The following is a 12,269-nucleotide window of genomic DNA, read 5'->3' as shown; positions in this document are numbered from 1 at the left end:
CATATAAAGCCGGGGAAGGAGGAGGAAGGGGAGGATATATGAAGTTGTGGTGTTTTATAGAATCACAGAATCATAGAATGGTTCGGGTTGGAAGGGACCTTAAAGATCATCTAGTTCCAACCCCCCTGACATGGGCAGGGACACCTCCCACTAGACCAGGCTGCTCAAAGCCCCATCCAGCCTGGCCTTGAACGCCTCCAGGGATGGGGCAGCCACAGCTTCCCTGGGCAATCTGTTCCAGTGCCTCACCACCCTCACAGGAAAGAAGTTCTTCCTAATACCTAATCTAAATCTACCCTCTTTCAGTTAAAAACTGTTACCCCTCCTCCTATCATTACACTCCCTGATAAAGAGGCCCTCCCCATCCTTCCTGTAAGGCCCCCTTTAGGTACTGGAAGGCCGCTATAAGGTCTCCTCGGAGCCTTCTCTTCTCCAGGCTGAACAACCCCAGCTCTCTCAGCCTTTCCTCTTAGCAGAGGTGCTCCAGCCCTCGCATCATCTTCGTGGCCCTCCTCTGGACTCGCTCCAACAGGTCCATGTGCTTCTTGTGCTGAGGACTCCAGAGCTGGACGCGGTACTCCAAGTGGGGTCTCACCAGAGCAGAGTAGGGGGTAGAATCACCTGCTTTCCTGGAGATGGCTGAACACCTGCCTGCCTGTGGGAAGTAGTGAATGAATTTCTTGTTTTGCTTTGCTTGTGTGCGCTACTTTTGCTTTACCTATTAAACTGTCTTTATCTCAACCCATGAGTTTTTCCTCACTTTTACTCTTCCGATTCTCTCCCCCCTCCCAACTGCTGGCTGGGGTTAAACTACAGCACTGGCCCAGAGCTTTATTCCTGTAAAGACAGCTTACTATTATATTGTTTGTTCCATAAAAGTCATTGTTCTACTCATGCTTTCAGAATTTTTTAGCTTTTTTTTTTTTTTTGAGAAAAAGGAGACCTGCATAATTATCTGCAACTTTTGACCTCCTAGCACTCCCTTGCTAGCTTTTAAGCCCATTAGCAAGTTTCAGCTGGCTCTAAAAGGAGAGCTGTCTTAAAAATAAGTTTGCATTTGTGACACCTAATGGGCAGAGTCATCCAAACCAGTGTCCTCACTCCAGGGAGACATCAGCACAAACTCAGCCAGCTCACACGTGGAGCCTGGAACAATTCATATCATACACTGCCCCTTTTCAGTCAGGAGTTAGGAGGATTGTATGCACATATATGAAAAGGGAACTGTGGGTATCATTGGGAACAAAGAAAAGACTGAAGTCAGAAAAACCCCAAAAGGTAGAGGGGAGCCAAGGTTACTGTATCTAAAGGAATTTTTAAAGTGGCAGCAGAAAGAAATCCTTAAGACACTAGAGTGCCTTGTGATTGTCAGAATTTTATTTGCGAACTGCATTTTATAAATCATTAACTTGCAAATAGGCATTTAAACCTTCAACCTGTTGAAAAATGGATGTTCAGAGTCTGCTATGTGAAATCTAACACAGTAAACACATGCACTTCAGTTTCTAAAAGTCCTAGAAGCAGCACCCATTTTTCCAGCCTACAAAACCAAGTCAGTGCTTCCCAATGTAAAAAAAAAAACAAAAAACAAAACATATGGAATTCAGGGACATCCAGAGCCAGGAGAGGACACCAATTCAATACCTGTCCAGAACACCACTTGTCAACAGAAAGACATACAAAGGTCACAAGCAAAGGACAGCTATAATTCATAGTTCTCAGGTCAACTTGCTTCACTTGGAAGAGGCAAAACAATTAAAACAAAGCACAAGACAAAACACTTGGACAATCTCAAAGGGGTTCTCCCCAGTCTCAACCTTCCATAACCCACCATTCTGCTACATGTAACAAAAACTCATGGTAATGCCGGCCAAAACAAAACCGCTTATCTAACCTCATTTGTTTGACAGCTTTCACATCAGCTATTGCCACACACTAGGTGAGACCCTGCCAAACTCTTAGAAGATCCTCGACCATGTGTAATTGGCACTGAAAAAGTGAATGAAGGTTCTAGTTCTGGATTATCACTTCTGTGAGAGAAGGTTTAAAGTGCTTGGGATTTGTCAGCCTTCCCCAAATTGTTCTTCAGAGACAAGTTCTTAAGTATATAGGTGCTGCTGCTCAAGCAACAATAAGCAATACTATTTTTGTCAGGCCACACAACATCTAGATGATACTACACAACATTGGGCATGCAGACCCAAAGGAGTGATCTATACAAAGCACACAGCCACCTAAGCTTTAAGAAGAATGAGGTACAAACCTATACAAGAACCACCAGCTTCCTCAGAACATTCAGAGTCAGAAGACGTGCACTAAGGAAAGTACATAAAGCTTCAAAAAGTCTGCTTAGAGACTTTGTGCCAGGCATTTTGCCAAAGGATAGATCATTAATGGTTTCAATGATCTCCCCTTGGAGAGGGGGCTGCCAAGACAAATCCTCTTAGTTATACTAGAAAGGTTAAGTGAGTTCAAAAAGTCCCACCTCTCCCCAGCTGTGGGCACTTCACCAGTTTGATAATTCTGATAAAGAAGGAAATGAATGCTTTAGGTGTTTACATTTAATTAGTCTGATGCCAGCAGAGTTTCTAATAACTGGTATTATACTTGGGTTTGTGTCTGCTTTGATTAGCTCTCTTAACAGCCGACCAGCTCTGTCACCCTACTGGAATAATCTATTTTGCACAAGTCAAGGCCATTTGAGACTTCTGGGCTATGTGTACGCTGACAGCACGGCTGGCCACTTTCAGCTTCCCTAGCAAGACAGTAAAATAAAGGGGACACCAGATGTACCTGAATCTCCAGGCGGTTTTCTGTCTCCCTTTAGGTTAAGGTAGACAAGAGAGCCTGTTTATTCTCTTCTGAAGGTGTAATAATAGTTGCGCCTGTGTAACACACTTTGAAAGCCACGGACAGCATAGTGGACAATACCTCAAGGATATTATTTACCTTCCAAATCAAAGTGTCTAAACATTCACCTGTTCCTAAACATTTCTATGCACAGGAGGAAAGAATTAATCTCCTTTCAAGAATAATACTCCTACAATTGATCTTCATGGCAGCAGAGGCATAACTGAAAATTGAATGCTGTCATTGTAACATTTAGTATCCTTTCAAAATAGTTAGCCACAACGAGTACTGAGAATTATTGATTCAAACACAGTGCAGTGTTCTCATTTCATTTATTTTGAGATTAAGTTTCTTTGCCTTACTGATTTAATGGAAGAACTGTAGAAGAAACATCCAAAAGAAATCCCGAATTTTTTAACATAAAAACTCACAGAACATTGACTGAAAGATCACCATTTTCTCTCAAAGAGCCAGTAACAAACAATACATCAATAGTCTGCAATAATCTTGGATAATTTTGCTAGCATTTTAGTGAAAGCTCTCTTTGAAATTAAAATATTTGCTACTCCCATCATCACTACATGGTAAACTAGAAGACTACAGATATAATGGATATAATCTAACACAATATAGCGCTTTCATATCTATTAACCTAGCATTAAAAGAACACTAAAAGATTAAGGACCTACTTCTCCAAGGTGCCACAATCATCACCACAACTAAAAGCAGGTTGCCATATTGAAGCTTTCCATGTTCATGAGGGATTTCAGGTCTGCTACTCTCTAAGACTGTCCAACAGCTCTGACCGTACCACCCACAGTAGCAATTCCCCTGAAACCAGCAAAGCATGTATAAATCTCCCTCCACAGGATTAAAAAAAAAAAAAAGCAAACTATTCCCCCTGACCAAAACCTTGAAAAGACACACAAGCAGACTGCTGTTTAGAAAGCACCTTTCCCCATCCCGTAACATCTAAAAGAGAAGACTATAATGGAACTTCTGGACAACCACTGGAGTTTGCTACTAATGGGTTATAGTGACTCTGCTTATGTTTTGTCATTTTGTATTCCTTTACTGTACACACATATCAACTTTTTTTTGTGTAGAAATCGTGCTCACTATGGACAGCCTTCTGATTTTGAAGCAAACACACTTGCACTGAAAAGATGAGATTTCTCTTGCATGCAGCATACGCACTTTCTGAAAAAAATAAAGATTCATGGCAAACAGTAGAGTCTGAGAAAGGATAGTATAATGAATTATTGAGAAAATTATGTTTTGAAGCTAGAAAGATTTTACACAAAGTTAAAGTGATCAAGTTTTCCTAATGTGACAATTGTTACTTCCCTGAGTACATTTACAGCCTCGCATCAGTTTATTCCATTAAACACTCATTATACCAACTAGGCTTACTGATGCTTTGCTGGCTTCTCTCCTCTTAGGCACTTCCAAGCACAGAAGAATGTAGCAAAAATAGAGTTACTCTTTCTACAGATCATGCATCCTCAGGCTATTGGTTGCAAATACTCCTTTCAAAGGTAATTTCTTTCTGGATCTTGCCAATTATTAGTACTAATTAGGTGATCTCCACTGCCCCACGGCAGTGACAAATACATATCTAAAGCAATTAAAACAGACAAGATATTTATAACAATTTGCTAAAGGACAAAAACATACACAATGCCTCCGTTAGGCAGAGTAAGCTACCATAGAATTAGAGGAAGAACCTTTCTCATGTAGGCTGTAGTCCTACAGAGGACATACCTCAGAACAAGAGTCCTAAGGGGACTCTAGACAGATTCGTATAATTGCTGGAAACTGAGTTTTGTTGCAGTGATTTTGATCATTTTTGTAACACACGCTATTATAAGTACCACTGAGTAGTATTGTTTTTGGCATTTTAAAGAGGGAATCTTTACCCAACTTATTCTTGTAGAATTTCCTAAATACATGCATTATAACATATGCACCCCTTAAGAAGTACTCTGAGTATTAGACCTGTATTTGGACGCAATTAGAGTAAGGCTTAACAAACATGTAACAGAATCATACTTCCATATAAAAATCAGAAATTAACTTTGAGAGATATGAACATATTGACACTATTTTTAGATGAGCAGGTAAGACCTGTAATTAAAGCCTGATCTTTGCCTAAGAAAACATCTGTTTTCTTCACTGTGTAATTAGTAAAATTAATGAATTCCAATCCATCCACACAAATGATTTTTTTAACTCTGAAATCAATCACCAAGATGCTTTCAGCTACACAAGTTTACTAATAAGTGATACTGTAGATCAAGTTCAAATTATGAATGTAATTTTCCTCAGTCATGTTTGAAACATTTTCTAAGCCTCTCTCCTCTATTCTGCCTACATTGACATTTATAATATAAATAAAACAGATTTGTGCATTAAGAGATTTTATATGGCTATGTACTACACCAAGCTTCTCATATATAACTCTTGTCAGAAAACTGACTAAAAGATAACACTGTTTAACTGGAAATATGATTATAGATAGATTTTTAAAAAATTAAGACTGTCCCTCTCTGACACATTTTATTGTATGCAGAGCAGGAAACTGCTGCGCAGTGAACAATTTCACAATGCAGATTAGCAAATCAATCTAGAAAAAGTGATGAAAAATTTCTTTTAAAATATTTTCTTCTTTAAAAAGTTTTACTTTTAAGAATGTGAAATAGCAGATGAACACACTTGAAGAGGTTAGCATCGGATAATTACAGACACAACAAATAATTGGAAGCATACAGTATGCTTTAGTGATCTCCATTGTCTTGCTGCTATAAAGGGACAACAAAAGGAGGCTTTGGTCACACCCTACATGGTCACAGCTGGATTCTAATTCAAAAGGGCAATTCTGACTGTCCGTACTAAAAATCTTTGGCCAAAACCTGTGTATCTGTTCGTTTGCTATAATTGTTTCAATCTTCCTCTTTGAATCAGGAAGATGTGCAGGAGAAAACCAGCTAACAATCTCATACCTACTTGTTTTATGAATCTGGCCCTCAGTGAAGAAGTTGCCGTGAAAAGTCTTTTAATCACCTTCTGATCAGAATTTACTGGATTGTATCTAAGTTCAAGGGTATTAAAATGTGCAAAGGAGACTATGAAAAAATGGCTAGGTTATAGATTTTAACTTCTTAACTAGAAAATTGACTCAAAATAGATTTTCTAATTTACAATGAATCAAAAGAAAAAACATTAGACCATAGCAAAAGTGGCACAAATGTATCAAAAAGCAAATGAATAAACATTTGAAAAGATTTATTATTAGAAATTGTAATAAATTTTGGAAAGATGAATCGATTTTAGTTAAAAGGTATAACTGACAATTTATTGGGCGGGAAGATGCATTATTTTCCAATTGTTATCCACCTACAGTAAAACTGATTTGTGTCCTATTGTATTTTATGGAAAAGGAGAGAGCAACTTTCAGTGATTTAGATTAAATGTATTAATCATAACCAGGCACTGTGAACTATATATCTACTATTAAAGAAGATTTTTGACATTTAATTCTGTAGCAATATTTTGGCTCTGTACTACTCTTCCTAAATCCAATTCCTGCTACAGTTGGCAGATTTCTCCCTTTTAATTTTATGGGGCTTAAAGTAGCATTTAACCACCCATGCGGTAAATAATGCAGGATTAGAAATATTTAGTGTTTTGTTTCCCTTTGAAGAGAACTAATCCATCAAGCCCCAAATATTTTTGAAACATTTTCCACATTCTAGTAATATTTAATGTAAGAATCAGTAAAACATCCTATGTAAATGTTTCCTGAAACAAACAAACAAAATCACATTAAACCCTAAAGAAAATATGTATATACATCACTGATATAGGGGAATTAATTTTATAAAGATACCAGCTTGTGTACAAAGAAAGCTTTAATATATCCTTCAGAGTTTTTATATACAATATATGATGTGACTATTACATAGTTTATTCTCAATAATCTGACAAAATATAGTTAAATGTTCTGTTCTCTGAAGAGGGGATAACAATATATTTTAAAATACTTATGCCCAACTTAACACTGAAATGCTAGCTTTTATTTATGCAAAGACACCCCCCCCCCTCATTTTTATGCAGTCATTTCCTATATTTCGCTTAAGTGCTATATTTTACGCATGGGAAAGTTGTCTTATCATAACTTCTAACAGGCAGTGTTCTTAAAGTTATGCTAGGTACTACAAATTGCCTTAGACCTACACCAATGATTAGATTCCAGATTTTTAAAACACACAGAAGAGAGAAAGCAATACGGCAACAGTATCTCAATTGCCATATGCATTTCAAAACACGATGTGACATAAAACAGAAAAAAGGTTTCTTTTTCTCCAGTTTGAACTATATTCTAATAGAGAATAAAAATGCAATCTACTATAAACCTACTGTATCTATCTGTTTAGTTCTTTGTAAAATAAGTCTTTTAGAACCAAGCAATCCAACAGGAAGGGGTCACAGAGAAGGTGAAATGGGGCACATTTCATCTAATCGCTTAGAAGTTAATTTCACAAGTGTTCAGAAAAATATATCTATAGCAGGACAGTTGCAACAGAACTCGGCAATCAGCTAGCAGTAAGAAAATGACTGCTTAAATAAACAATTTTCAGTTCTCTGAACTAAGGATAAGTTACTTGCTTGACCTTTAAAACCATAATCTACAGGACTGCTAAGTCAAGGCAGAGAAACAACAGAATAAGAAAGTTATTCTCACACTTGTGAATGCAGGTTTTAAAACTACCTGTCAAATGAGGGACTACCTGAAGTTAACAGCGAGGAAAGGAAAAACAAGCAACAACAAAAATCAGATCATCAGAAGCAAGTCAGAGTTTGCTGAATCGAATTGAAAGGGTGTCCTGGTTTCAACCGGGACAGAAGTAATTTCCTTTCTAGTGATTGCTGTGAAAGGAATGTCACCAGTGCGTATTGGTTTAATTGTTGCTAAGCATTGTTTATGCTTTTCAAGGACTCTTTTCAGCTTCCCATAGAAGCTGAGGAGGAGTACGGACAGAACAACCAAATGGCCAATGGAATATTCCCTACCATAGACTTCATGCTGGGTATATAAATGGAGGTTGGCTGGGGCGGGGGCAGGAATCCACTAACACTGCTCAGGATAGTGACAATTCACAGGGTGAGTCACAGAAAGTGACTTGTGTCATTACTGTTATTGTTATTTTCCTTTTCTATTATTGTTCTATTAAATTGTCTTTATCTCAAACTACAAGGGCTTGGGTTTTTTTCCCCCCATTTCCCCTCCTTTTCTCCCTGCCCTTCTGTGGGAAGGAGGACAACTGTGCCAGCGGCTGCAGAGTCCTACCAGCTGGCTGGGGCTAAACCACGACAAAGAGCCTGAGTGGAACAGATTTTGAAGTTATCAAAACTGTTGGACTGAAAGGGTTCACTTGATCAGTCAATGGTTTGTGCTTCACTTGGAAAAGAACCTAAAAAAGCAGCTGCTATTTCCTAAATGAAGGGACAGTAATCAAAAGGCAAGGACCAACAGTCTCTTGAACCACTCCAGTTGAAAGTGCTGATGTCAACAAACCTTTTCTTGTTGTCCTCTTTATTCCAATATACAATATGTAATGCAGTAATTAGACAAATGGTTTAAAGTAGACACAAACTAGAAAGATCACTATGCTTTTGAAAAAAGCATACCAACATTATACACGGGGATTTCCACAACATCAAGAGACCACTAAACAGAAGAAACTTCGAATTTTTCTGTGACTCACCTCGCAGCACTATTAACTTACTGATTACCTTTAGGAAATGACCTTTCCATTCTATGATTGCTTATTACCATTTATTTAAAGTTAGCATTGCAGACTCTGGTATTGGATAAACATGTCTGAGAAAGTATTCACTTCTGGAACTCATTCAATTTGAAAATCTCTCAGAAACACACTAAACAAGACTACAGTTCTGTAAAAAAAAGTGTCTCCTCTGCATTCAGTTACATGTTTACTTGCTGTAAAACCATGTGATAACTACAAGAAAAGGCAGTCCCTGAGAAGTTCCGAGTACTTTCTTCTCTCCTGAAAACTATGCTCTCAATATGCGTTTTTGATTTTCTTATTTCAAGAAAAAAAAATGCTAACGAAAATGTCATTTTCCAGCTAAGTCACAGGTATGTAAGGCTACAACAACTGCAGTTTGCTCCACTTCTTCATGGTTATTTTTAACAGGTTCTAGAATGTTGTCTTTACATCTGACTAACTAAAGTCACAGCAATCAAACAGAATGGCAGAGGAGTACCTCTTCATTCCCATATTATATCTCACATTGCAAAAGCAGCAGAATAATTTTCTTGGGCAATTCAGTTTCAACACAATGCATCATGTGTGTTTGCTACTTTATTTTCTGTGCTGTATTTTGAAGTTATTTGATATATGAATCTCCATGACAAATTGCTGGAGAGGACACTAAAGAACCAGTTTAATGCACTATTTTTACAGCTGACTCTTACTCTGCGTACAAGCCATATGAACTCAGACTGTATATATAGAAAGAAAACCCAACGTTTCAAGTTGAAGTTTGTATTTTTGCTTTTGTTATAAATCAAGAAAATTCAAACATTTTAATTCCTCATCTTTGCCTTATTTGAAAGATAAGCTGCTAAATGACTTTTCAGACAAGAATTTTTTAAAATATGTATTACACAAAGTAAAGCTACAACAGCTTTACTGTTTGTTCTAGCAAACAAATGACTACATCTGAGTATAAACTGTGTCTCAGAACAAATCTAGAAGGTCGCTATTAATAGGCTTAATCTAGATGCCTAGAGAAAGGCAGAGATCTAAAGGGCCACTGTTTTCCCAATAGATGGCCACCATATGAAATGCAACTGAAAAAACAGATGGACTGCTTTCAAGTTATTCTGTCCATCAGTAGCCCTCGTTCTCCCACACCACGTATTCTAGGCAAAAAGACAGTTTCCTTTGGAGTGGAAAGTCTACCATGTGAACGAGTTATTATGGTTTGAATTAGCAAGAAACTTTCAACAGTTTAGGAGCTGTATCTGATGTTGTCTTTGCTTTCAGTTAAAAAAATGCTGAATAATGCGTTAGCTGAAATCACTGTCCCAATTTACTTGACATTTATGATGTCACTACAGCATAAACGAGATGCTGCCCATCAGCTAAGCCACGGTATCTGTGTGTGTGTGTTCCTTGCCCATTACACATATGATTTTCTGTCTATTCTCAGCATTACACGATCAACTCCTCCAAGAAGCTCAATACAAGGAAATACAACTCCTAACTTGACTCTGGATAAAAGATGCTGCTGTTTTACCATTAATTCTTCAAAATGCTACTATTGAGGCATTAAGAAGTTTCTGGAAGAAACGCAATTGAGTGAAATTTTTGCAGAAAAGATACTAAACCCAGTTATATTTAAAGTAAAATTATTTCCATTAGAATTGCACTAAAACATAAAAGATTAAAGAACCAATATGGACTTCGGAAGTCAAAACAAGCAAATTCCAAGTGTCTGCAGAGGACACGTTTCATGCAGCCAGACACCAGAGTGTGGGATTTTTTCATGATAAGCAGCAGAAAACAAGAAGAATAATTATGCTGCCTCGTATTTTGAAGTCAGAGGTTTTTTAAAACTATTATTGTCTGTAAGTAGTGCTGTAGAACTGTATTAGAAGTGTTTTCAAAACAGACACTGCCTGAAGAATAAAAGGGATATCATTATGCTCCTTACCCTGGTTTAAAAGTAAACTTAAGTGAAAATGCAAATGACTATCATTTGAGCAGTTGGGTTAAGGTGAATTACAAGGAACGCTGCTCAGACTAACAGTTCATAGCCCTTGTCACCACGAATAAACCACAAGATGCATTTAAAAAATAAGGAGCATGTTTGGCATTTCTGAGACTAATGCTGGAGGCAACTATTTCGCTGAAGTGGGATGCTGGTTTTGACACTATACTTGAAGTGAAAGTCCAAGAAAAGAGACTAAGTCACCACATTCACTTTAGCTAGACAAAAGTTAATCTTTGATATTGTAAAGGTATGCTTTGATTACCACAGCAGGTGAAATACCAAGAAAAACCATTGCAAGCTCTGTTGCTCAAACAGAGTATCTGTTTCAGTGCTTATACCTAGGCAACATCTTCCTTTTGTCAATACAGTACAATTGTTACCTCTACAAGCTATTAATCACCTGATGCATTTAAACTATTTTTTTTTTCTTGATAGGCATACATTCTGTAAGAATGAACCTAAGACACAATTCAAGACTATACACTCTAATTTACAAGATAGGTGCTATAGAAGAAAAGAATAAGAGAATCACATGCTCACCTTCACCAGTTAGTCCCCTTACAACTACTACAAACCAGATGAGTATTTCTCTAGCTATTTTAATTACGGCAGAAGGGTTTTTACACTGAGGTAACAGAACTAATAACGAACCTGACCAAACTTATATTTGTTGAAATCCAAACATTAGGTATTTGAGTTACCTGTAACTCCTTTTTGGCTAATGAACTGCAGCTTCGAATGAGACAAAAATGCTGTGGTACTATTTGTGCTTGTTTACTGGTTTGATGACACCAAGTTGATCATAGATATTCATTAGACAATTACAAGTGACACACACACCCCCAAAAAAAAAAGTCACTGTTGGTTAAAACAAACATAGGTTGTAAGGCAGAGTTTATTAAACCTTTCAGGTCTCATAAAGGATAGGTAGAATTCAAAATATTTTGCAACAATGACAACTACACTGACAAAGCCGACCTACTAATTCTAATGCTCTGCCTTAAGTATGGGTACTACCATTGGTACTACCAGTGATGGGAACCACTTTGAAAAATGCTGACTTACTATGAAAGATGGTACAGGTATAATTATGATTCTTTTGATGTAGTATGCTAAGCTATCACTAAGCAGCTTTTACTCTTCCATCAGGTGCTTCCGTGGAACAAATTATATTAAGCTTGCATCAGTATAAGTAAAAGCTTTAGCAAAAGTGCACTTGAAAATTAATTTGTGGAAAAAAGACCCTCTTCACTATGCAAAATACGTAGTAGGTGTAAGAACAGTAAGCGGTTCCCAAAAAAATGTTAGATACATGAACATCAGAGGTAATGTCATCCGCAATATTTACATCCCCTTTTTGAAACCCACATTCTTTATAATGGAGTTTTGAAATCTGATAGAAGCTTTTTTTTTTGTCCCTTTTGTTTTCTCATAAAGTAAAGCCATTTCAACATGACTAAGTTCTGAAGTGTAGAAGAGTGCCATTTCATTAATTCCTTGGGAAAATTGTAGCATATTTGCCAATAGTGACTGAACACTGGAAAAATCAAAGGTAGGGCCTAAACTGCCATCACAGCAGCACCTCCTCTGCTAACAACCTGAATTTTTCTATC

General features: G+C 37.3%; 1 protein-coding gene across 5 annotated transcripts in view; it reads right to left on the bottom strand.

The window, feature by feature from the left end:
* Nucleotides 1-12,269, bottom strand: part of GPATCH2 (G-patch domain containing 2) — a 134,384-nt gene that overhangs the window by 91,826 nt on the left and 30,289 nt on the right. Inside the window, exon 6 of one of the 5 annotated variants that reach the window (XM_054194459.1) lies at nucleotides 558-651. The exons of 3 other annotated variants lie outside the window; for them this stretch is intronic. In XM_054194459.1, coding sequence (XP_054050434.1) covers nucleotides 592-651 — 60 coding nt within the window. In that variant the 3' untranslated portion in view covers nucleotides 558-591. Of the gene's footprint in view, nucleotides 1-557; nucleotides 652-6,700; nucleotide 12,269 lie in introns of those variants that run through there. One more of the 5 variants, XM_054194462.1, reaches the window with a different exon arrangement.

This window comes from Rissa tridactyla, chromosome 3, assembly GCF_028500815.1.
Source record: "Rissa tridactyla isolate bRisTri1 chromosome 3, bRisTri1.patW.cur.20221130, whole genome shotgun sequence".
Taxonomy (NCBI): Eukaryota; Metazoa; Chordata; class Aves; order Charadriiformes; family Laridae; genus Rissa; species Rissa tridactyla.
This window is presented reverse-complemented; position numbering and strand designations above follow the sequence as displayed.